Source organism: Hirundo rustica, chromosome 3, assembly GCF_015227805.2.
Source record: "Hirundo rustica isolate bHirRus1 chromosome 3, bHirRus1.pri.v3, whole genome shotgun sequence".
Lineage (NCBI taxonomy): Eukaryota > Metazoa > Chordata > Aves > Passeriformes > Hirundinidae > Hirundo > Hirundo rustica.
Window position 1 is genome coordinate 11,671,088 of NC_053452.1, and position 21,457 is coordinate 11,692,544.

The following is a 21,457-nucleotide window of genomic DNA, read 5'->3' on the forward strand; positions in this document are numbered from 1 at the left end:
TACTTGCAACTCCTGATGTAGTGGTTAAAGTGTGAAGGTTAAATTAATCCCAACTTAGTTTCTCGTCCACTTCCAACAGCTTTTAATTTTCATAATGCCATTTTATGACTTAGTCAAATGCATATGGAAGTTCTGACTTCCATCTTCTTCGTACACACCAATGACCACACAATGGAATTCAGATAGGAATTTGGTGGAAGGTAGACATTGTTAAAATTAGAATACAAACACATCTTTGGATGTGGGAAAGGAAATGTTCTCTGTGAACATACTGCACATAAAGAAAGATTATCTGCTCTCAGGGTTTGTTTGTCAGACAATGCCTTTGCAAAATGCTTCGGAAAAATAACTGGAAGGGAGGGACAGAAGGTCCCAGGTAAGCATGAAAGCTCCACCTCTGCTTGAGGCTACAGATATGCTTAAATTAATCTGTGCCAATGACAACTGGAAATGAAACCCCACTTGCAGAGATTGGGAGTAGCCTCAAAGGCAGTTTTCACTCGCCCAGTCTTTGCTTTTTGGTTATTTGTTGCTACTGTTTTCAAGAAATTCATGTTAAACATTATGATTCAGGCTGCAAAACCTACATAAAGCCAGGAGAGCAGAGCACAGGTACTGCTGTTTGGGTGTCTTGGACAACTTTTTGAGTGCTAAATTCCATGAGTGAGCACTACACCCTTGATAAAATGTGCATTGCAATCTATGAGATTTAAGTGCTTCAAACCATAAAGTGATGACTGAGCTCACAGGAAGCAGGATTAGATTCAACAAATGTGATTATCACCAATTTAATAATATTCTCTCCAACAAATCTGCCAAATGCAATCATTCCAAGTGCATGAGTGGAATGTTCAGACGGTCAGCATCTCTGAGTATCGGGTTCCAGAAATCTCAATTAGTTAAATGAATTGCAAGTAATTATTTAATTAAGGATTGGCTAGCTTCATTCTCCCATCTTAAGGTGTTTAATTAGTTCTCACTTATTTTCTTGCATTTGCATGGTGATGGTGGGGAGCAGTGATTTCATCCTTGTGTTTATACCATGAACCATGGAACACTCCACAGGTTACAGAGTTATCAGAGAAGGAAAGGAACAGAGATCCAAAAATAAATACAGTCATTAAGTAAAAAAAATCAGCAGTATGCACAAACACCTATGCTTCACATTAAATCCTGTCACAATCCATCATCCAGACGTGTGAAAAACCATTAAACCATTAAAGGGCTCATTACCTTTGTATCCTTGTTCAGTCTCCCTGAGATCAATTTTCGTAATTGGTTTGAACTCGGTGTCCCACAGCCGAATGCAGCCGTCTCTCCCTCCAGTGGCAAAGCCCTCTTCACAAGCATACATACTAAAAATTCCAGCCTGTCAACCAACAGCAGCCCAAGTTTTAAAGGTCTTTACAACCAATTTAAACACACAAAGCAAACATTTTCAAATGGACTCTTGTTAAAGGCCAGAAACTGCTGGGCACAAAAGTGTTGCCCATCCAGAAAGCAAACCAGCAGACACAGCTTTAATTTCAAGTGCTCCACTCGAGCGGTTCATGTAGAAACCTTTGTGCAAACAGCAGTGATACAGCCTATCTGCAGAACTTCGAATTTAGGTTTGGTAATATTATGACAAGGACAATTGGATAACTAATGGAGCACTCAAAATAAAGAGTTACCCATGATAAACAAAACCAAGCAAACAAGCAATACAAATATTCTTACAGGAGCAGAGGTGACTGAGACATTCTTTCATGAATTCAGTTCAGACATCGTTTGGAATCTGACTGGAATTGAAAGCGTGTCAATTCATTCTCTTTGTTGAAAACAAGTTTCTATTACAGTTTTAATTTCTCCTTGGTTTTGAAAATGCCTCATGATTAATGACTGTGCTGAACTACCTTGGAACAGTTCAAGGAATGCCTGCTGAGTCAGTATTTTATCAGGAAAACCTTGGTTGGGAGATGAGCTCAACTGCATGGAGATAAATACAATGGAGACAAGAACACCATTTTCAAAGTGGCCTTGTGCAATGTCTTCATAAATTAATATTTCTAGTTAATGATTACATAGAGATTACATGTTAGCCATGGCAAACACCATAATTTATCACATTACGTATAAAGAGTTTGTACTCAATCACTCTGATGAATCTAACTAAAATTCTGCAAACGGATTTCTGCTATTATACTACAGGGGGTTATTGCTTGCCAAAGACAGTCCTGTGTTATTACAGCTGCAGTTTCACAGTAGTTCCTCAGCTAAATGTCCCACTGACTCCAGTCTCCCTGCTTTCATAAACTAGGGATTACTTCTGTAAATAATCAATACTTATATCTCATTGGAAGAGGTCCTACAAATCCTGATGAATTGTCATCATAATTAATTTTGAGAGATCAGAAAAAACCCATCATTTTTGCAGCGCTCTTTCTAGAACAAAACTATAGTGACGAGTGTTAGATGTCATATCACTTTCCTAAAGAAAATTGTCTTATTTCCTTTCATTCTAAAACCCCCACATCAGAATGCCATTACCCACGGTCATACTCCAAATAGAAGCAGTTCTCAAACACATTTGGAATAAGACAAGGAAGTCCTGCTGTGCCCTTATTGTAGCAACAACAGAGGCAAATTAATTGTATTAGACTGCTTAGAAATCTAACACCATCCTGCACATCCCCCTTTCACTCTTTAATTATGAGAGCTCCAGACTGGGGGTGGTGGTTTGTGGGTGTGTGTTATGAAGGCAATTGCAGTAAACTCTTTGGGGTACGGCTGGAGTGCAAACTCACAGATTCAACAGGTTTGCTCCACACTGAAGCTCTTCTGAGGAGTCACTCTCCAGCACTGGGAATTTTAGCGGTAAAACTCTATTTAAGCTTAGATAATCTGCTTACCAACTATTTTTAAGTAAACTGATCATAAATGAAGCTACTCAATCCGTGAAACTTTAGATTTACAGACTTCATCTGAGGTTTGGTTTACTTGGTTAGATGGAAGCTATAAATACCAGCAGTTCTGGCACTATCAGCTCAGCATCTGCTGGCCACACGTCAACAAGTACAACATTACACCTAAGTTCTTAATTGCTGAACAGCCTTAGACATCCTTCTGACCCAAAACAGAATGAAAGCTTTGTAGCTAAGCCTTCATGAAGTTTTTCAATTCAATGAACAGTTCCTCATCAAACAGACATGAAAACACCACTTACACTGTGCGCTCCTTGAATTGTGCGGACCAAGTTGAGCCCTTTCCAAACATAGATGTCTCCATTCAAAGCCCCAGAGTAGGTGATGTCTTCTTTAGCACAGGCTAAGCACAGGATTGTTTGGAGATCTCCTGTTTTACCAAATATTCCTCTCTTTGCTGTCAGGGCATTTCCACACAATGTCCAAAACTGTGAAAAGTAAATTATGCAGATTTGGAGAGGTTTCTGCAGAATTTCTGGTTTTTCACATTAATGTGCAGATCTCAATCACACATCCTGACAGCCAAGTGTCTGGGCAGGCACTGAAGTGATTCCTTCACCCAGTACTCCAAAGCCTGCCCATTTACCAAGGAAAGATCCAGGCAAATGTAATACATCTAAACCCAAACGATCGAACTGCTTGAGGGGGTGCCTCACTACTGCCACACTGCCCCCTCTCATTCTCTCACTGTCCTTTATCAGGTTTTGCTGGGAAACGCTGTCCAGACAAGTGTATATTTTTAAACCCATGAAAATCCTGTTTTTCTTGTCTGCAAAGCACAGCTACAGCACTGAAGTTATAAAATACTTTATCTTATACAACCTGCACACTGGAGCAGACATTTCTGCCCTTCTCCAGTGCGCTGAAAGAGCTCTGGCCCTCAAGTATAGTCACAGTTACTGAGAAACCATCTGTTCCATGGGGACTGCAAACGCTCGTACGTGAGACAACTCCCTGACTCCCAGAGTAACAGGCTCCCAAGTATGGAAAGGGACTAGCTCAGCTACCACACAAAAGTCATTAACATTCTGCAAAAAGGAATCTAAGACTGACTGGGGAGGAGAAGAAGAGTGAAGAAAACAAAGTTTGTCTCAGAAGGTTGTCTTTGGAGGTGAGCTAGAAATATCAGACTAGTTTTTGAATAGAAGTGCTTTTTAAATGTATTTATTTAAATAAACATAATTTATCAAGCAGAGGCCATAGTTTGTGTACTCAGCTCCCATTCAAGGACCAAACCTTCTGGGGAAGACAGAATAAAGAGAATATCAATGAGATGTGCAAGAGAAGTGCTGAAATCTCCAGTCCTGTCAGCACCAGGACGTTCTGGACAGGTGCAGATACAGAACAGCAAATCTCTGGGGTGCAGCACAGCACAGTGTGTCAGAGGAGCCATCCCTGCTCTGTCATCCAACAGACACTGGACAGACACTGGCAGAGACTGGACAGGAATAGTGAAGTGTCTGATGGGAATTCATCATGTCCACCTATTCCAACTTCATTCCTACTTCAATTTCCAAATTTTTAGGTATTTTTCTATAATTCTTCATTCCATAAAATCCTTGGATCAAGGTTTTTTATTTCAGCTCCTTCTCTATTGCTAATTCAATTAAATTTTCCCTTTGCCTCTTAACATCAGCCAATTTAGAAGGCAGAGGGAATAATGCCCCCAGGCCTCTCATTCCTTGAGTAAAATCTAAACTCTCCTCCCTTCTGGTCAGCTGAGGAAAGGTTGGAGAGCAGGCAGCAGTGTTAGAAGGGTGGAGGGAGGATCCTGAGCTCAGTGAGAGATTCCTTGGCTCCTGGGCTTTACCTCAGCTTCTAATCCCTGCTCAGCCAAATGAGCCAGCAGAACTGGACTGCTAAAGGAATAAACAGCACAGTTCCCAAGCATCAGTCTCAATTCCCACAGTGATACAATTCCTTTATAGCTGTTATTATCATATTCCCACAGCCTTGTACCAAACAGCAAGTTCAGGCCGCTGCTGGAACACCACTGGAGGGAACACAGAGTAACTTCCCCTCCATGCTGCATTTTTTCCTATTTTTTGGCATTCCTTTATCTCCATGTATTTACAGTGCCTGGTATTCTCTGTGTTCAGGGTGATTATGGCCATTTTGAACAGAAGACAGGTGCCAAACAAACAAAGGTTTTGGAAAACAGCTTGCAGAACACAACAGATGGTATCACTGCTGCCAAAACCACCCACAGTTTGAAGCAGTTGTGGTTTAAGGGCACAAGCTTCTCAGGAACCAGAACTAGAGATATTAACTGGTTTCCTAAACTTCTAGTTAAAGCTCTTCCCACCCCAGTCATGTGAAATAATTGCCATCTGTTAGGAATGTTTATGAGGAGACAGGAGAAAAATAGAAACCTGAAGGGGATATTGGCAGACAAGGATTTGTTTCTAAGCTTTCCACAGGCATGAGAATGTTTTATCCTAAACATCTAATATATCTAGGTTTCTATTTCAAACACTTTTATAAAGGGTGACTTAGAGGGAGAAAATAGTGGCGCACCAGTTTTGCCTCCGCAGGCCCTGCACGCTTCTCCGTGGTGTCACATGAGGAGCCCAAGTGCAGGTCATTCTGTTCACACTTTTTACCTGGGTTCCTCCTACAGCTGCACAGTGATGCTGGATGAGGGAAACCCCTAAAGGCTGAGACCGTTAGGGTGGAATGGAGAGGGCAGAAGACCTAAAATTATGAGTATATAATGATGAAAATTACACCAAAGGATCTTCCTGACTTTCTTGTTCAGGTAATCTGCAGCTCAGGCACTGCTGAGTGTCTGAGCTGGCTTCAAACAAAACATTCTGCAAAATGTTCACAGCATAAAGAAAGAAAAATATAATCTGTCCCGCATTTCAAGTCCTCGGCAGCAGGTAAGAACACAGATTTCTTTTGTGCAAGTACTTTTGCCAAGTAAACAGGGAAAGTTCTTTACCTTTATGTGTTTTACTCCACAGCTGACAATTCTGTTTGGCTGATATTGATCCCAGGAAATATCGAATATCTGTTAAGAAATGTATTAAGATGATATTTTAACCTATACAGTAATGGCATCTAGGTTCAGCTTGCTTTTACCAGTGCTTAGCCATAATTTCCGTTGGAACACATTACTGAAAATGAAAGAATGCTCTACAGGTAAATTTAGAACTCTTTGTAATCAAAGGTCAAGACAAACACGGAGTTCTGCCAACACACTTCATCCCTGACTCCACACTGCCAATCCATTCCAGCTCCAAGATATTATTGAATAAACAATATTTACATAGGCATTCTTTCCCACTCCCTCTTCTGTGCAGAAGCTCCTTTTTCTGGTTGGGAAAGTCTACTGGGACTAAGATTTTAGCACTTCTAAGCTGTCCTGGAGAATTCTGCTAATTGGGAACCTGATCTTGCACTTATTGAGGTCAGTAGCAAAACGTTCATAGATGTAAGATATGTTATAATATGATAATATATATACAAGTTGTCAGAAAGTATCCATAATTTATTTTAACATGTGCATCCATGTTATATCCATGTTATATATGTCAAGGGGGCTTTTTTGCTTATGCTAAACCTGGTAAAACATTTCCTAATCCCGAATAACATTCTAAACTCAAACCTGGTCAATTCTTATCTTTATTTAAGTTACGATCCTTTACCTGAAGCTAACAGATACAAAAGAAATATTTATCACAATCAAGTTTCTTCTACAGGTAGCTGTCATAAGGAAAACTGAAAGGGATATAATTAAATTTGCCCGCAGGATAAATTGTCATTTTGACATACTCAGAGACAAGATGATTTTTTGGCCACCGAGCTCCCATTTCATATCTCATACGAAGAGCTACAGATCACCCTGCTCAGTGTGGAGGTACAACATATTTCCTCCCCAGGCTTACTAACAGTGCCTTGTGCTGGGTCTGGCACAATGAGAAGGAATAAACATCTTGTCCGCTATTTTAAAAGCCAGACAGAATGACCAAAATTACCTTTGCATTAACCTAATAGAAACAAAAATTATTTTTGAAGCACCCATGCAACTCCCAGACAAAATCCAGGAATGCTTCCATACAATTACCCTGTCGGAATGGCCTGTAGCTGTTGCCAGGAGCTTTCCTCTCTTCCAGTCCCAAATACACACTGTGTTTTTGGCATCCAGTCCCACAGAAGCCAAACGCTGAGGAAAAACAACAGCAATCCAGTTAACAGGAAATCAAGCCCTAATCACTGTGTTGTAGTTCCCAGGATTATGCGTACAAATGGATTTTCCCACGTGCAACCTGGATTTGAACCACATTACAAAGGCAAAGACATTCTCATTGGAGAGAGCACTGAACTATCTCATCTTCTCTGAAAGGTCAGGTTATTGATTTCAAGCTACCAATGCTCCAAGTGAAATTCTTTCCCTGAAATATCTGACGTGCTTGTTTCAGATGCACACCTCTCTAGCGCTGATTTATTAATCTGATAATAAAAAGTGAAAGGGAAATAAAAGCTTTCACTATTTCCAACTACTGCTTTGTTCATTATGCTCATTTTGTTGAACTTTAGAACCAGAACTGGATGTACTTTTAATAATTGCCTTTTTCATAGCTTAGTGTATCACAACACCAGTTAAAATAACTAAAATAATTAACTAATAACCAAATTAAATTAAAGTTTCATTGGTCATCAATTAAAAGAACTTAATACTTTTCCATTTCAATATTGGAAGAACTAAAAAGAACAGAATAAAATGGAGGGGGCATTCTGGAAGGGAAGAACAGAGTGTATCCATCTGTGACATGCCCAGAAGATCAGCCATTACTGCAGAAGTTGTAGGTCTTTTCCTTTCCAGGAACTGTCCTAATTTTGTCCAACTTTATATGAATTCCATAAAAAATTAGTTCAATTTTGAGTAAGCAAATTGGACCTGTCTGTGATAACAAAAGGACTGAGCCAGCAAAGAAGAAAATGTTGTTACCATAGACTCCTCTAAAATGCTATATTAGGAAAAACATTAAATGCAATAAAGCTCTCAACAACAGAAGAACAGAGAGAGGAAATGACTGTTCACAGAGGAACAGAAGGCTCCAGTTTTCATTCTGTAGCAGTAATTCAGAGAGCAGGTACTTGAGGCCTTTTCATCCCATTCCTGAGTGTAAATACCAAGCGCACGTCCTTCCCTCCTGGGAGACCCCCTTGACAGCCTCTGCATTAATTGCAGTAGGTTCACACACCCTTCACTGTCTTAACAGTTACAGTTTCTTGATATAGAGGAACGAAATAGATGTTGTGGGACTTTGGTTTAATGAGAGATAACAACAGGCACTACCCAGATGCAAAACCTGCCTAGTGAACAATGCAGAACTCAACCACTGTCCCACCAGAAAATGCACCAAGCAATGTGGTATTAATGAAAACAACAAAACAAAAACTCTCCAAAAACCCCAACTCAACACCCCTCACTACCACCACCAGAAAAAACTATTTACAGACTTATACCACAAGTTCCTCCAAATCCAGTCTCTTTCTACAGAAATAAACAGAGAAATGAAATGAGCTGTTCCTAGAGGAACATAAGGTTTTCAGGGGGCAATCTGGATATTTTTGGGAGGAACAAGGTTGCCTTGCAGGGTTCACCCTGTGGGGGGGTTGGGGGCAGAACTCTTGTCAATGGGCTCTGACTCATAATGGAGTTGTGAAGGGAGAGTTAAGTTTGTACAGTGGAAGAAAGAAAAAAAATCATAGGTTTTGCAGGAAGTCACAATGTGAAAGGATTTCCGTGTTTTAACATTACTCAAAATGTCAAGAGAACTCAGGGCGCTGGAGCTGGTCATGTCAGTGTTACACCACTCCCAGTTGCAGGGCCACTGAGAAATTCCACAGGCCCAATGGCACTGAGGACACCGAAGAATCACACACAGGAGCCCTGCAGCCATCCCCAACCCAACAGTGGGAATGGAACCTATTTCATACGTGCAGACAATGCCCAAATATGGCTTCCTAAACAGTCCTGTATCCAAGCACTATTAATGGCTCCCCTCAGGGTACTTTGGCGGCAACCACAAAAAAGAGTCAGGGCCAAGAGAACATTTTCCATGCAGGGAGTGCAGGACAATCTGCAATTATACTCCCTTGATTTTGGAAAGCAATTTAATTCAATGTTATAGTTGTTGCAACACTTTGTGCTGGAAAATGCAGTATTGAGATTTGTCTAAAAGAGACAGTCTCAAACAAAGAGGGACTTGACAGGAAAACAGAAATGTTCAGTTCCCTTGAAATTGCAAAACAGAGCATAACCACTAACTAGAAACTTAGATAAAAGAATATATAAGACACACAGGATACCAAAGGTAGCTGGAACCAGTGGATAAACAGATGAGGAATCTGAGTGGAGTTTGTGGCAGTTATGTAACAAGAAACACCAGGGCATGCCCTGAGAAGTTCAAGGCAAGGTCATTATAATATTGGGGGCTTTCAGCAAGTACAACCAGCTGAGACCCCTTTAAGCAACCCTCTAGGACCACAAAAAGTGTTCCAGTAAGGGGCAAAGGCATGGAAATTGGTTCTAGGGAAAGTGGTATTTATGTATTAGCTGGGAAATGCATTGTAATAAGTCTGATCAGGATGGAATAAATGACCTGTTGTAAAGTTTCATGACACACATTTGATTACAGAAAAGAATCACTCATCCAGCTGTGCCCAATTCTGGAATAAGGAATGGCTGCTTTCTAAAACCATGTTAGAAAGTTTATTCCTTAGCTGACTTTGCTATCAGCAGGGAAAGCACTACAAAAAACTAAGAAGTGCTTTATATTTTCTTTTAACCTTGGCCTGCTGAGGAAGGCCTCCCACTAGCAGAAAAGTGATGGATGCTGAATTTCCTTTTTGGTTGAAACACACTTTTAGTTCTCTCTCTGGAAGGGAATTTGACAGAATTCTATTCAGAGAATTCACAGAACTACCAGAAGAAAATATCTGACAAGTAGTTTAGGCACAAAATTAAACAATTATTTTTAAATCTACACAGATTTGGAAAATCTGGCTGAAGAAGCCTAGTGCTGCATTTTTAATTTTTTCATTAGGTGTGTATGCATTATGGCAGTGCCCTTTCCACTCCATTAAAAAATATTTTTAGAAAGCACAAAAAAAAAAAGGGTTATTCTGAAATAACTCAGGGCAAAAATTGAACTGTATGGTATTGATAAAATAGTTCAGTATGAGGCATCTGCTTTGTAAGTAATTCTGTGAATTCTGTTAGTGCTTTTAAGGAGAAACTGTAGTTAATTCCTGATTGAACAGAAGTCATTTTTAATTACAGGCAAAATGACAGCTCTTCATTAAACATTTGAACAAAGTGCAGTTTCCCTCCTGCCAAATGGCAGCTCCTTCTCAGACAGAAAAAGCCCAATTAAAATATGTGTTTTTACATAGCAACACTTCTGCAAGAAATTCAGCTCCCATCAGGACTGTATTAATCCCAGGTAACACAAAACAGGAAATTTACTCCGACTCTATTTGTCTCCAAAAGCTGTTTTGAAGGTACATAAAATAAAGGAAGCATTCAAGCTCTCCCCTGTGTATTGGTGATCTGTATTTACTAGAACCAATAACAAATCCTGTGCACACCAATCTGCACTCCCCACCCTGTGGAACACGAGGCCAGGGAAGCACTGCAGGAACAATTGTGCTGTCTCTCCATGAGAGGTCAGCTTCAGGCCAGCCAGGAGGGATATTTCCCCATTAATTCATCCAAAAGGAACAGATATCCTGGAGCTCCTGGTTCAACCAGAACCAATTAACTTGGCTCAGAGAAAGGTGGGGTGGCCCTGTTTGAGACCCTGCACACGGAGCAGCGCTCACACAGGAATACACAAGGAGCCGAGCTGAATCCATGGATATCTACTCTGGGAATGCAGCAGAGTCACCTGGGCTTTGCCTCTGCCTACTTGTGTTTAGGAAGTGGACAGCTGGCAGAGTTAGCAGTGAAAAGAATACAGTTCTTATGGCACCTATATCATTCCTGGTTGTTGTATTTCTTTGTGTTTTGGGGCCGGAATACAAATCTTCCCTGGCTTTTAACAGCCTTCAGTTATAAAAGAAGGAAAGCTTTGCACAGGGAGGTGCAAGCAGTGTCTGCACAGTCTGTTTTGCCCTGTCACAGATACCAGATCTCCCGGGAATGCTGGCTAAACAAACCAGAACTGCCAGCAGCTCTGAACTCCAAACACTCACAAACTTCCTCCCATGCCCTTTAATTCTGGCTCAGCACAGCAGCTTCTCCTGCAAAGCCACGAAGAGCAGCAAAAAGCCAAGATGCATTATCCATATTCATGTTCTCCAGCAGTGGTCATTTTCCAGATTTAAAAGTGTTCAATGCAAAATTTTATTTCCAGAATAAACTGCAATTTCTCAAGCACTTCCAGTAAGGGAATTGTCACTGTTCCACAAGGTCAACGTGGCAGTGAGTTTGGGTTTTAATTACAACAAGCTCTCATCAGGGTCTTCATGAAGGCCTCCACCCCAAACGCTCCCCTGGCTCATGAGTCTTTATTGCCATGAGGTGCTTAAATGGCTTTAAAAAAAGCTTAGCTGCCAGTCTTATGAAGCTAAAAGTGAGGGGGGGGGAAATGAAAAGCATTTATTTCTGAATGAACAATATTTTTAAAAAGTATTATACCATTAGAAACTTTGTCCTGTTGATGTGAGGGCTTTCTTGTCTGAGGTTTTTGGTATCAGCTAATCTAAGCATTCCTAAAAGTATTTTAGCAAGTATTACATCAGGAAACTCATTAATAATGACAAAATTGCACAGAGAGATAGATACTATTTATAAAGCTCTGTGAAATATTTCCCAGGTAAATGTGAATTTTAGGTCTGTTTGCCTAAAGCTTTTAACACTGCCAGAGAGAAAAAAAAATGTGTTTATCTGGGAACAGCCCACCATTTAGTTATATTTTAAATTTTGTTTCAAGATATCATCTAGACTAATCACACTGCAGAAAGCCACACTGTGTGCCCTAGTGCCATTATTCAATTAAATTGCTAGTGCACCCCAGCCAAGGAGACTCTCCCAGCAGTGAGATTAGTGCAGCTCTTCTGCCAGAAAAGCTGCAGGGTTCTGAGGGCTTTGCCAGGAACTGATTTCTTTGGACAGCAGGTGACAAGTACTTGGTGAAGCCATCGCAGTTAAGCCACAGAGGGGCATTTCTGCTCTGGATATCTGTCCAACACCCAATGCCTCCACTCCACTCGGATGCCAGGCTGTGACTTCATCCCAAAAGCACCTCCTCTGTGCAAGAGTTGCGTTTGCAGTCCTCCTACTGCAATTACAATTACGATACAAACCAAGGCCTTGAACAGCAATCGCAATTCAGTTGTAACAGTTCCAACACTGCAGCCCTGTAGCTGCTGAAACACAAACCATTTAAGGTGCATCTCCCAGTGAACCAGAAATCCAGCTCAGTTCAGAAGCCAGAGGAGGAGCTGTACTGACCTGGCCGTCCGAGTCGAAGGCCAGGCAGGCGACTCCGTGCGTGTGTGCATCCTTCAGGACAGACACGGTCTGGACACGGTAGGAATCCCAGATGCAGATGTAGGGATCCTTCCCAACCTGCCCTGTGGCTACCAACGTTTTATCTGGGTGAACTGCAAGGCTGCAAACAATAAACTCCGAGTTATAACACACTTTGGGAATGATCACAGCAGCTGTCTTCAAAACTCAGTCGATTCCAGTATTTACTTGAAATGTTTTGCTGAGACTGACGTGGTGAGTGCAGAATACAAATTTACCATGTAATAATATTTTAACTAGAAAAGGGAAGAGCATAACCAGAGAATTTTTAAATACTTTTGATTGATAAGCTGATTGAACACAGACTTGGATCTTAGTTTTTCACAGGTTTATAATGGATGATTTTCTACTAATTATTCGTCTTTCACACATCAGCTTAAGTATTCTGAAATATGGACCAGAGGCTGAATAATGGATATTGTTCTCTGTGAGAAATACACACCAGAAATCCTCTCATCTTTATATGTTTAAACATAGCAATCTTAGAAGAGACACAGAAATAAATTGTTTCACCAGAATCAAACCATATATATCGGTTCACAACCCTTCAGATATGAAAATAAGAATAAAACCTCTCTGCGAAATCATATGAATACAAAAGCTGTTTTACACAGTTACCCAGGAAACAAATTTCAGCAATGGCTGAGTATGTGAGCTACACACAGAATAAGGAAAAACATCCTATTAATAAACTGGCACTCACCAGGTGGCTGAGGGGAGCTGAATACTTCTGCTATCCCAGGAACAGATAAAACTAATTATTAAGAAAAGTTAATCAAAAACCTTAAGAAAGTTTCATAAACATTTGCATTTTATGGAAAAAGAACAATTTAATCACAATTTAACTGTTTTATCTCCCCTGCCCATTCCTCCTTCCCTCCCCAGGCTTGAATTGCATATTATATTGTGTGTTGGCTAATTCACCTCAGTTCTACACCTATACAGGCAATAAAAGGTGACACCACAAACTTAAGGTGTGCTAGCTGTAATTAAGTTAGAATACTTTTCTTCAAGAACCAGAAGGAAAAGATTAATTGGGCTAATCTCTCTCACTGCTAGAGCAGAACTTAATTACATATGCCACCACTTAGCACAGAGCAGTTCTCACACAGCAGAGCCTCCTCTTGGGTTAAAAGTACGAACACATTTCCTAAACATCAACACGTCCTTACTGAATGTCTCTGGTATTTGTTCTACTCTTTTTGATGCATTAAGTCAGCCAGTGGGGGAACTAAAATTAGGGAATAATATCGATTTTTGGCACCTAAATTAGCAGTCTGATTTCCCAGTCCCGCTGAGGACATTCATCTCCTGCCACCAGCCTTTCCAATGCACTCCCCCTGCCCACGTTCAGTCTGGCTGCTAGATAACCAAGGGCTTATTTTTGGCAGGCAGAACAGTGGGTTAGAGGAAGGAAATGCAACCAAATTTCATGAACAACTCTTGGTGACTGTTACCTGTATATGACTTATATCTTTGATGTGTGTTCAGCTATAAAAACTGCAATTGTACCTATACAATATTTATTACAAGGGGTCATGTGCTGTCCTCAGGGTGTAAGATTCCTGTGCCCTTCCCCGCCTTCTTAAATGGAAATCAGCTTCACTGGCTGTGTTTTGAACTGAAATGGTGCATTTTCTAAGCAAACATCCCATAACTAGACCATTTGTAATGAAATCACACCGCTATCTGCACCACTGGAAAACACTGAAATACTGAATTTCTTACGTTCTATTTACACAGTAATATCATTAGAAGAGACAAGGCATTCAAACAACAGCCATTCATGGCATAGAAAACACATTATTACAGGATTAACTCCTATTCATTCTACAGGGAGGACAAGATCTAAGCCGGTAGAGCAGAAGAATTTTCCCCAGAAAAATTGTCTCTTTTTTCCAGTTTTGAGGGAAAAGGACACAAACTCCCTCTTCGCTAAGGAGCTGGGATGCAAACAAAGGATCGAAGCAGGAGCAGTTGCTGTTGGTGCTGCCCAGCAGCCCTGGCAGCCACATCCCCATGCAACAAGAACTTCTCTCTGTGTGAATAGCAACTGGAATAGCTGCACACACAGGGACAGAGGCAGAGACCAGCTGCTTTGGGAGTGCCCATTCCCTTCCTTGCAGGGAAGGCAAAGAAAGCAATGAGATTCCTGGCTAAATGCACTTGTGTAAATTCCAAAAGCACTCTGACGTGCCTGCAAAAAACCTCTTTATTCTGAGTGCCTCCCAAGGCGATTCTTTTACGCAAATCCATTCAGGATGAACCAATAAAGCTCAGGTAATATTTTTAACATTATACCTCATTAATGAAAAGGTCTGTTAGGAAAAGATCTTTCAGGGAACATTTTCTCTCCCTTCCCTTCGAAGATCAACAAGCCTGAAACCACGTTAATTTAGGATAATTAAAGATGCCAGACACATGTTTCAGCAGGGTCTGATGAAATGCTCTAGAAGTCATTAGTGGATCCATCTGGTCTGGGGCCTTAGCCAGATGGGAAACTCGTACTACCCCCGCAATTTCTGTTGCAATAATATCCCAATCCAATATTATTTTTTAAATAACACATTAGAATTCCAAAGGACTAAAAGTATTTGTTTCTTGTCTACACTGTATTTCTATCTATATTGCTTTTCTGTAAGAGGTTCGATACACTTGCAAACAGAGTATGGATCTGAAGTTCCAAGACGGAACTAAGTAGAAAAGTTTAGATGTGGCTCAAGCCTCAGAGGCAGCTACAGTGAAAGGTGGAGGTGCTCTTTTCACATGGATGCACAATGAGAGGACAAAGGCTGCTGAAAGAGAGACATGAGCTCTTTGTGGAAAGCACTGTCTCGATACAAGGAATACGTCCTTCACTAGAAAAGCTAAAGATCAGGATAGTTGCCTAGAGAAGTGGTAGAATTCCCCTCACTGGAAACAGTTCAGGACTTAATTGGCTTGACAGGACCCCGAATAAACAAATCTAAGGCTGGGCTCTCAAGAGAAAGTATGATTGGATGATCTCTGGAGGCCCCTTCAAAACCAGAGTTTTCTATGGCTCCAAATACTGAAATATATCAAGAAAGTCTAAAGTAATCAAAGTAAAAATGCATTTTGGCTCACAGCAGTTAACTTGCATTAGATAATTGCTCCCTGATGCCGCAAAAAGCAAGCACTTCTGTTATCTTTAATACAGGCATACAGAATTGATGAGACCTTTAAATGGGTATATCAGATGAGAGACAAAGGTTTAACTCTCACAACTCTAGGTCTTTTAAATCTATCGCTGCACTATCCTATTTATAAGATAGGCAAAGCACTTTTTTACTGCAGCAGCAGAAAACTGAACATTTGCTTTTGTAGTTTTGGTGCATAATTTTGAAATTGAAATTTTCTATTTCAAATGCCATATTAATTTGAATCTTTTAATAACCTACCTATCAACAGTTTGTTGTTCATACAAACAAAAGCTGGCTTCCGGAACATCCCACCTGACAAAAAAGAAATCACTTTTTGTAAAGGAAACAAATACCTGCAATTCTGAATTAAATCACTGTCTGAGGTGGACTGTCACCAGCTCTTGACAATGTAATTCATCCTCAGTGCTGAGATGTTTTGCACTTCAAAGAAGTGTGCAAATTTGATGTTAATCTAAAATAACTCTAGATAGTTAGACACAGATGTGATATATGTCCTAAAGTTAATTCGTGTTAATAGGATATAAAATGTAATACAAACCACATAAATACAAGTTTTGTATAAATTAGCATGTTATAAGTTAAGTTTTGTTTAAACTAGCATATTGTGAGTTAACTCAGGGGAAGGTGGCTCAACAAAATACAGGAATTTCTCTAGCCCGAAAAGACATGGGAGGGACACGAGGAAAACATGATTGGAATTACCAGAAAGGGGAACGAGAAAATGCCGCTGCCGGGAATCCTTGAAACGGAACAAAAGGCGACAGAAAACGGAGATGATAGCCCGGAGAACCAGATGATTACCTCAGATCAATATCTAGATCGTCTCTGCCAGAAATTAACATCTCCACACCACACCTGGACCCAACCATTAACAGCATTGTCCTCCTCCGCCGATCTATTCAGACTCTTAGAACTGAAACCTGCATGATTAATAAAGATGCCTCGGAGGGAGGACCGTTGACATCCCGAGCCTCTCTCTGCGATCCAGTGTATAAAAAGAGACTGCTGCAAACCAAAAATGTGAACTTGGGGGATAACAGACTGGCAGAGTGTGTTATCATTGTTCACCCAGCGGCGACCCCGGGCTCGACGCTGTCCAAGACTGTCATTTTGTCTCTCAATAAAATTCCAAGTTTTGATTTATCGATTTTGGTGAATCGTATTTATTACAAAGATCAATTAATCTCTACTTCAAATCCATCCAGTTTTAAATTTGGAATAACATTTCCTGTTTAGACAAACCTTTACAGAATTCTGCAGTTTTCCGTAACAGTGCTAGATCGTGTTAATGGAGACTTAGGGAGAGGCAGATACTGTCTGTATTCTATCAACTTTATCAACTCTCTTCAGGAAGTCTCTTCACAATGAAAGAATTGATGTTTCTTGTTAAAAACCATCTACCAACCCCACAGTTTAGCAGAACAGAGAACACAGCAGGTCCTTCTTCAGAATTTAGGTCAAACTTGTGAAGTACTCAGGGCACTGGCTCTGTTACACTTGAACAAGGGACATATTAGACAACAACAATTTTTCTTAGAACTCTTTCTCTGTAGCAAAAATATCTCTGAAGAAACAATATTTCCAAGGAGCTCCAAGCCTGTCCCCAAATAGCCACAATGTGCCAGTAGGTATTTTCTCCTTTGTTGCCTCCTCCTGCTCCGGGCAGGACACTTCCAAGCTCCTGGCAGGCCAGCAGCATATGGGAACACCAGAGAGCTTCTGCATTTCACTGCTCACACAAGTGCGAAGGACAGAGCTGTATGTTGTCACATGGCAGCAAAGAACACAAATACTCACTCAGCAATTCCCCATATCACAGAGCAAAATGAGTTTCTTTCCTCAGTTGTGGGGTCAAAAGGGAACTCACTGTACAGATAGAGCTATTTCAGCAGCAAAATAAGGCAGGATGCAGACTGATCCCTGTTTCTGAATACAACACAAAACATCATCAAGGCCCCTTGAAAAGGATAATGGAAGAAAGACCAGCAGTTAAATGGAAGAAAATGCAGGGGCCTTCAGAAGAAAGGGATTATCCAAAAAGGAAGAGGAACCAGAAAAAGGGAAGATGAACAAGGCAACAACAAAACAACCTGCACAAACCCCTCCAGATCTGTAAAAACAGAGAGAGCATTGAGAAGAAAATGGCAGGAATCTGACAGGCTAATCCTACATCTAATCTGCTCCCAAGTGAGTTCTGAAACACCAATACCACAACCATGTTTTGAGGAAAATCCAGCTCATAATAACACAGGAGATTGTTACTCATGCACAACCACAACTCCCAACCTTTGGCTCCTCCAGCACAAGCCCAAGATACGCAGAGCAGAACAGAGCTGGCAGGCAGATGACACACCACAATAACCAATTTTATTTGGCATGTACCATAGGGCAGGTGAGGGAGGCTTTGGGAGGGCACTGCAGGCATGAGGAACGAGTGGGAGAACAGAGAACAGATCTGTTAGTCCTGAGACACAGAGACTCTCTACGTACACATATTTGCATGTACAATACAGCTGATACACACACTCATACATGTGAATTGCCTTCTTTTTACACATCTGAACATATAGCTCTAATGATTCTTTTAAATATACTAAATATTGCCACATGCTTCTTGCAAACAACTCAAGTACAGAGCATATTTATCCTGACAAAATAAAAACATAAATGTTGATAAAAATACTGCAATGGCAACATTTTAATTTACTGGCTTGATTGCTATATGGCAGTATCTTGTTTATATATAACAGAGAACAGGATATGTGTGCAGAAAGACGGGCTTTCTAAAAATCATTTAGGCATTTTTAGGTCCAAGCTCTTACTAACTGTTCCACTGCTGGTTTTCCCCTCCACGCTCCCTGTGTATGAAAAAGAGTGATACAGACACAGGTTCTAGCATTTACTCATCACTCTGCACCAGCTTCCTACTTCCAAGAAGCCAGGCTGCCTCTGAGCCACGATTCTGGAATTTGGTGGCCTGTACCAGAGAGGTCCCATCTGCTCTGAGGATGCAAACACCCCCAGAGCAAATGAAGTCAGAGCAGACCACGACTGAAACCACTGTGTTGGGCTGGGCCACAAACCGAGCCCAGACTGAATCATTTATGAAGTGGATGTGAAGCTCAGACCTAATAAAGCTGCTGTTCAGCTCGAGCACACTTAGAGTGCCCTGGGAATCCCAAGGGCATCTTGACAGGGGTTTTAATTCTGACTATTTTCCATAATTGCCTGAGGTAGAATGGTGACAGAAGCACACAAAGTTATAACCATTCCTGCCACTCTTTATACTTGGAAAATTCTGCTGACCTGCTCCTTGTGCCAGTGTTTGTTATTCAAGCCCATGGAGTTATTTCACCACATGTCAATAAGGTCTGTTCAGCTGCCCAAGGCTTATTAGAACTCTTCACAGATCAGGTCCAAAAGGCCTGAGCATAGCAGAACGTGGAATTTCTCATGGCACCATGGAGCTACAGAGGGATCAGTCAGGCCAGATTTAAAAAGTAAATGGCTTCTGAACACGTGATTAAAATTTTCCCAATAACAGAAGGTGAAAGCAGCAAGAGAAAAAAAAACCCTCTTAAAAAGTAATGCTTTGAGCAAAAGCATTCTGCCCTTTAATTAAGACCACAGATTTACACTCATATGCGTCTGCACACAGAGAAATTTGGGCAGACTCCCAAATGAAAAGGGAATAGCACCACAGCACAGTCCTGCAGCACTGGGGCTCCTCCTCACACATGGCTGCAGTTCTTTAATGGTTTATTTCCTTGTGCAGGTTTATTTTATGGATAACTCATGGATATTTTGCACCTCTTGAGCTTCTCCCAGTGAAAAGCAATCCTAGGAGATTTTATCCAAAGCCCACATTATGACACTGAAAACTAAGCAACAACTGTTGATGTCCTCATGAATTGTGGGGTTTAAGTAACAACTGATTGGGGGAAATACCAGTACTCCTTATGAGCCGCACTACCCCATAGAGACCCTGCTGTGTAACTCTGAAATTCAACCACCATAGTCCAGTTTTCCCATGCACGTTCAGAGTTCCCATTTGAGTCTAATGATATTTGCATTTATGATGATAAGCCAAACACTTGTTTTGATGGCCAAAGCAGTTGTAAGTAAGTACCCCAAACAGATACAGATGACACCCTTCTCACTGTGATTTGATGCAATCAGTAAAACGGATCTGAAACAATCAGTTGTAAAGAAAAATCTGCTAGAACTGGAGACTAAAAAGAGAGGGTTGAGAAAGAGCAAGAACTGTACTTAGTTCAGCACTGTATTTGCTCCTACCCTATTCTATGCTTATGATACTTTATGGACAATGTAACACATTCTGTTATAAAATACACAATAATCCAGCAAGTAGATATTGGTCTACAATGCTGAGATAAAAACAGCAACTTAAATGCTATCACTGATTTCTCAATACATGGAAAACTAATGAAACACTGCTATAAATCCAGTACTGCTCATCAGGAACCTGCAAAACGTTCATATTCATCTGCTATAAGGAGTCTGAAGGCCAGTCTGAGCACTGTGATGGAAAACAGAAAATTCATACATCAGATAAAGCCTGGAAGTGAAGAAATCAGTCACATATTAGAGCCTCCTTTACTTCCTGTGTTCACCTTACTCCAGCCTGATTACGGAAACACGGGAACTGAATGCAACCCAAACCAGACACACAAACCATGTACAGCTGCTGGCAATCAAACCCTTTATTTTTCCCATTTCATCACACCCCAGGGCTGAAACAACTGAAAATGGTCCGAAGGTAGCTGTGCCTTTCCCCCAGAAGCAGAGATGTGTCAGTCATTCAGGCCAAGATTAAGCTGACAGCTCTACAACTGGTGGCCACAGTGAACAGCAAATCTGAGTACTAATTAATTGCCCACGTGGACTAATTAATTAACTGCCCGCAGCGTGGTGATGGGCGCAGATGGTCCCCCACCCCTGCTTGGCAGCACAGCAGGAGGTATTCCCAGGGGGAATTCTCCTGCTCCCTCCAGAGGCTGACTCAGGCACAACTGCTTTGGCATTTCCTGGCTCTACTCTGCTTTTTGTATCACCACCAGTCAGCACTGAATGTGGGTATAACTATGCAGATCACAGTCTGAATCAAAACATTTGCAGAAACAGCTAAGAAAGAAGAGAAGGAAAACGGGAAGAAAATTTTGGAAACAGGACAGACAAAAGACAGAGGTGACAAAAAGAGGAATCATGGGGGAGCTGCAAAATGAATATAGAAGATGTGATAAAAATAACCAAAAAGCCAAGAGAACAGCCAAGAGGAAATGGGAAATATTGCGGAGAACAAGGAAAAAAATCAGCCATTGTCACAACGTTCCTGGTTTGCTCCCACATTCATTTTTATTTTAAGAGATTTCATCTCATCCTGTTGAAAATCCCCAGGTATATTCACATCTATGACAAATTGTGTGGTCTAACAAAACTCCCAGGCCGTTGTTAAAAAATTCACACTGGGATAATGATACTTTTTGCACAGATTTTCCCTCACCTGATTGTCAGAAATAAGGATTTTAAGCCTAGGGAAAGTGTTCTTACTTCAAGGGCAACAAACAAACAGCTGCATCTTATTTGGGCCTTCTTCTCTTGCCTATCCTGCCCTGCAATATTTAAAGTTTAGGCACTTTAATAGCAAGAAGAAGAGAAGAGGAAGGGTTTGATACCATAATATATCAAACCAACACGCACTGAGTTACATTTCACAGGTCAGAAGCAGATCATTCTTTACACAC

The 21,457-nt window shown here is 40.9% G+C and overlaps 1 protein-coding gene across 11 annotated transcripts in view; it reads right to left on the reverse strand.

Moving 5' to 3' along the window:
• Positions 1-21,457, reverse strand: part of EML6 (EMAP like 6) — an 89,841-nt gene that overhangs the window by 51,760 nt on the left and 16,624 nt on the right. For 7 of the 11 annotated variants that reach the window (XM_058419593.1, XM_040060759.2, XM_058419594.1 and 4 more), the window contains exons 2-7: positions 13,214-13,243; positions 12,433-12,592; positions 7,033-7,131; positions 5,908-5,976; positions 3,206-3,391; positions 1,234-1,369 (exon numbers count right to left, since the gene is read on the reverse strand). In XM_058419593.1, the coding sequence (XP_058275576.1) occupies positions 1,234-1,369; positions 3,206-3,391; positions 5,908-5,976; positions 7,033-7,131; positions 12,433-12,592; positions 13,214-13,243 (680 nt within the window). The remainder of the gene's footprint in view (positions 1-1,233; positions 1,370-3,205; positions 3,392-5,907; positions 5,977-7,032; positions 7,132-12,432; positions 12,593-13,213; positions 13,244-21,457) is intronic. The other 4 variants (XM_058419596.1, XM_040060764.2, XM_058419595.1 and 1 more) reach the window with 1 other exon arrangement.